Genomic DNA, 3,650 nt, shown 5'->3' with positions numbered 1-3,650 from the left:
TTTGTTTTGTGCACAATGAAGTAATACTTAACCACACCAATGCTCAGTCCCATTTAATTGGTATGAAGTTCCTAATATGTTGTCTCCTTTTTCCTATATCAAAATCAATGCTGAATTATTACTCACAAATTTATCTTTTAGATGTAATTGGGCTCCTCACTGCTAAGGGTGACATTATTGAATTCACAAGAAATGGAAAGAAGTCCATCTATATTGTCATAGAGCTTGATGACCTAAAGTTAGTAGAACGTTCTTACCTGTCCAATTTTGTTAAAAACATCTAATTTAGTGCAACTTTGTTTCTATGCATATTGACTAATCGACTGACTCTTGAACTAATTAACTGTTAAATGTTTCCACAGGGGAAACGGTACCGTTCGATGTACTTTGTGGGAAGAATTTGCAACTCAATTGGTAAAGCATATGGAAGAGACACCAAGCTCAGAATATATACTCATTATACAATTTGCGAAGTTTAACCTGTTCAAAGGTTAGTCACGTATTGAATCCGAATTATTTTGTGTCAAGTAATATACTTCGTGCCTATCTTTGACATCTAATCAAGGTTATAAAATATACAAGTTAATCGAGTTAATCATGGTTTAGTCAAGAAACCCAAAACAAAATTAAAAAAATGCATAATTAAAAATAAAAAAGCAAAGATGTAAATATTTTTTATCACAATGAAGAAAATATACAAGATCAAAATATACTATGTAACAAAATTTTTTCATTTTATGTAACTACCATAAAGAATGAAGGTTACGATATTATGTCCTATATCTTATACATTACGTAATTAAAGAAAAATATACACAAAAGTATTTATTCAAATACATGTTATATTGTACATTATCTCATTCTTAATTATGATATATTGTTAATTAACTATTCTATGTATAATTTGCTAAAATAAGTATAACTTATTATAAAGGCAAAAATTGAAATAAGCATTAATATAACTGTATTCTCATGTTTTTTTTTCGCTTAAGGTATTTCATGTAATGAAAAACAGAAGGCCTTTTTTTTACTCGGGCTTCAACAACCGAAGTCTCTAATTCTAGATGATAAAGTACGTGGCATTTATCTACCAAAAAAAAAAGTAGAATTTTTGGTTCAAAAACATCAAGAAACCCAAAAAACCAAATGATGCAACTACCTTAACCTATGCGTTGTGCGTGCTATGAGCAACACATTTGTTTTTTTATCCCTGTTTCACTTTTGTTTTATTCTAGGGAAAAAAAAATCCCAAATCATGTTTTATGCTCGTAATTCTCTATTGCGGGGAATGGAGAAAATCATGGCAAGTGGCAACCCTGCTCAGCGCGATAACACACACTCCATGTTGATCACCGTGGATGGCGGCAGCTGAAACCTATGTCGATGGCTGTGACAGGAGAACAAGGGCACAAATACGGGGAAGGATTTCCCGTGGACCATTCCTGGGAGTTGGGTTTCTCATCTTTAATTTAAAAAAATAAAGTTAATTCTTATAGTCTCCTTTCCTTTCAAGTGAAAGCCATCTTACTGTTTTGAAGAGTTTTCAAGACTCAATTTCAATGCATTTATGTAAATACAGATTGCAGAAATTTTTATACGTTGTCTTGATTGTACACAGGTACAATGGGTATATCAAACGCCAACTACAATTCCATTCTACACATCAACGGTGATTTTCAAGAGGTCAAGGATTTTCGAAAGAGGTCTTTCAATTTCAAACTCAACTTATTTTATCAGTGATAAGCTTGAGATGTATACAACTTTCACATGTTGTATACTGGTACACTTCCAGTGTCATAATGTCAGGTGTACCTGCTGCAACTCAAGTTTTCCAAATACTGGGAGAACCGACGCATTCAATTGAAGAGGACCTACTTAACCATTTCATTTATAAGCCCATATCCAAGCTGAAGGATTCAATTGAGGTGCACATGCATTCAAGCATTGTTGTCTCCAAAGCCTGATTTCAGTTATATGAAATAAATTGATAGATTAATAGATTACTAGATTAGTATAAGCAAACATGCAGAATGGGCTCTTTGTCACTATTGGCACGATTATATCCATTGATTCTAAGAATGGATAGTGGTACAAGAGTTGCAAGCATTGCTTCCATTCTTTACAAGAAGCTGAGAACTCATACCACTGTGCTAGGTGTAAGACATACCCATCGTCTCACACCCCAAGGTATATCTTATTATAATTTTTCAACACTTTCTGCAATAATGTCCTACTATCTATTTGAATACGATTCATGTTATGCTATACAGGTTTAGCATAAAGATGCAAGTTGCTGAGGAGACTGATACGACTTCCTTCCTACTGTACGATAAGGAAGCGTCCAAATTCCTTGGTATATCTGCATCCGATCTCAGACTTGCACAACTAACCAGGGTATTATGCATTTTTTCCAGCTATGAGTCTTCTTTATTACACACTTTCTTGAAGCCATTATAATTTCTTTTTTGCATTTATAGGGTGGAGATGAAGAATATTCAATAGAGCTTAACTCACTGATGGGAAAGAAATTTCTGTTCAAAATTTCTGTGAAAATGGAAGATCTAAATGCATTCCAACCATGTAGCATAATTGTTACTAAGCTCTGTGGGGACAACTCAGTTATCACAAAATTTACTGCGAAGAATAGCTTAGACGAGGTTACAAAATTCTTCAAAGTTTTCGTGGTTGTCTTTGTATTTGAGTTGTATGTTTATTTTGTCTATGCCATGCAGCAAAATATGGGTATGCAGAATTCTGAACTGCTGAGCATGAACGCTAACTCTGCTGAAACCCCAAAGGTATAAATGCAGAACAAATATTTCTCTAGATTTGTTATACATGCATCATGTTTAAAACATGTGTTATACCAACCCGATTGGATTTTTAGGGTACAATCTCTCCCTCTGCTGAGACTCTATCCCATGGAACAATTGATGCATTCTCAACTCCAAATAATAAAATCATCATTGGTGGGTGGTTTAAGAAGCTGATCGAACTGTACCCGGATTCTACCCATGCATCATCCTCCAAATGCAGGAAAGTGATAGAAGGTGCCACTGCAACCATTGTCGAGATTCATGATGATTAGTGTCATTGCTATGTAATAAACTAATCTAGGCCTTAGCGGTTTTACCGACAGACCAGATTATGTGTTTAATATATAGTGATTACCTAAGTTGTGTCGTTGGATCTTTTGTATCCAGCTTTGTGGTTTGCCTTATGCTATGTCATTAGCTTGAATAATGTATGGTTGACTTATACCAACCATTAATGTAGTCGTTTGGCTTGGAATGTGTCTATGTAGTCGAAGTAGACGTGATCTCCATGAGACCGTTTTACTTCTTATGTCTTCATTTGAAGTTCAATGAAATCAGGCTATTTTGCTATATGACATCAGGCTTTGGATCACAGAATGCGATTTACTAATTGAATACAACTCCAGTTGCACACTAATCAACTTAGGCTATAGCTATAATGAAAAGAGATCACGAAGGTAATTTTAGTTTAAAATTTAGTTTAGAAATTTATTTAATATGTAATTTTAGACATTTATATTCTTCTATAAATTTGTTACTTTTTTGAATCAATTATTTTTGGATACTTTTTCACTTTAGTTTACAATTCTTCTATCATGTATTTATTGTAACTAA

General features: G+C 33.8%; 1 protein-coding gene across 5 annotated transcripts in view; it reads left to right on the top strand.

Moving 5' to 3' along the window:
- The window catches only part of LOC107616672, a 14,341-nt gene extending 10,950 nt beyond the window's left edge, over positions 1-3,391 (top strand). The window contains exons 2-9 of one of the 5 annotated variants that reach the window (XM_021112333.1): positions 1,369-1,448; positions 1,619-1,703; positions 1,793-1,925; positions 2,030-2,187; positions 2,271-2,394; positions 2,478-2,657; positions 2,733-2,798; positions 2,888-3,391. In XM_021112333.1, the coding sequence (XP_020967992.1) occupies positions 2,284-2,394; positions 2,478-2,657; positions 2,733-2,798; positions 2,888-3,088 (558 nt within the window). In that variant the 5' untranslated portion in view covers positions 1,369-1,448; positions 1,619-1,703; positions 1,793-1,925; positions 2,030-2,187; positions 2,271-2,283 and the 3' untranslated portion in view covers positions 3,089-3,391. Of the gene's footprint in view, positions 1-6; positions 491-1,221; positions 1,704-1,792; positions 1,926-2,029; positions 2,188-2,270; positions 2,658-2,732; positions 2,799-2,887 lie in introns of those variants that run through there. The other 4 variants (XR_002354540.1, XM_021112334.1, XM_016318624.2 and 1 more) reach the window with 4 other exon arrangements.

The sequence above is a fragment of the Arachis ipaensis genome, chromosome B09, assembly GCF_000816755.2.
Source record: "Arachis ipaensis cultivar K30076 chromosome B09, Araip1.1, whole genome shotgun sequence".
NCBI lineage: Eukaryota > Viridiplantae > Streptophyta > Magnoliopsida > Fabales > Fabaceae > Arachis > Arachis ipaensis.
The sequence above is the reverse complement of the archived record's forward strand: the minus strand, read 5'-3'. Positions and strand labels throughout refer to the sequence as shown.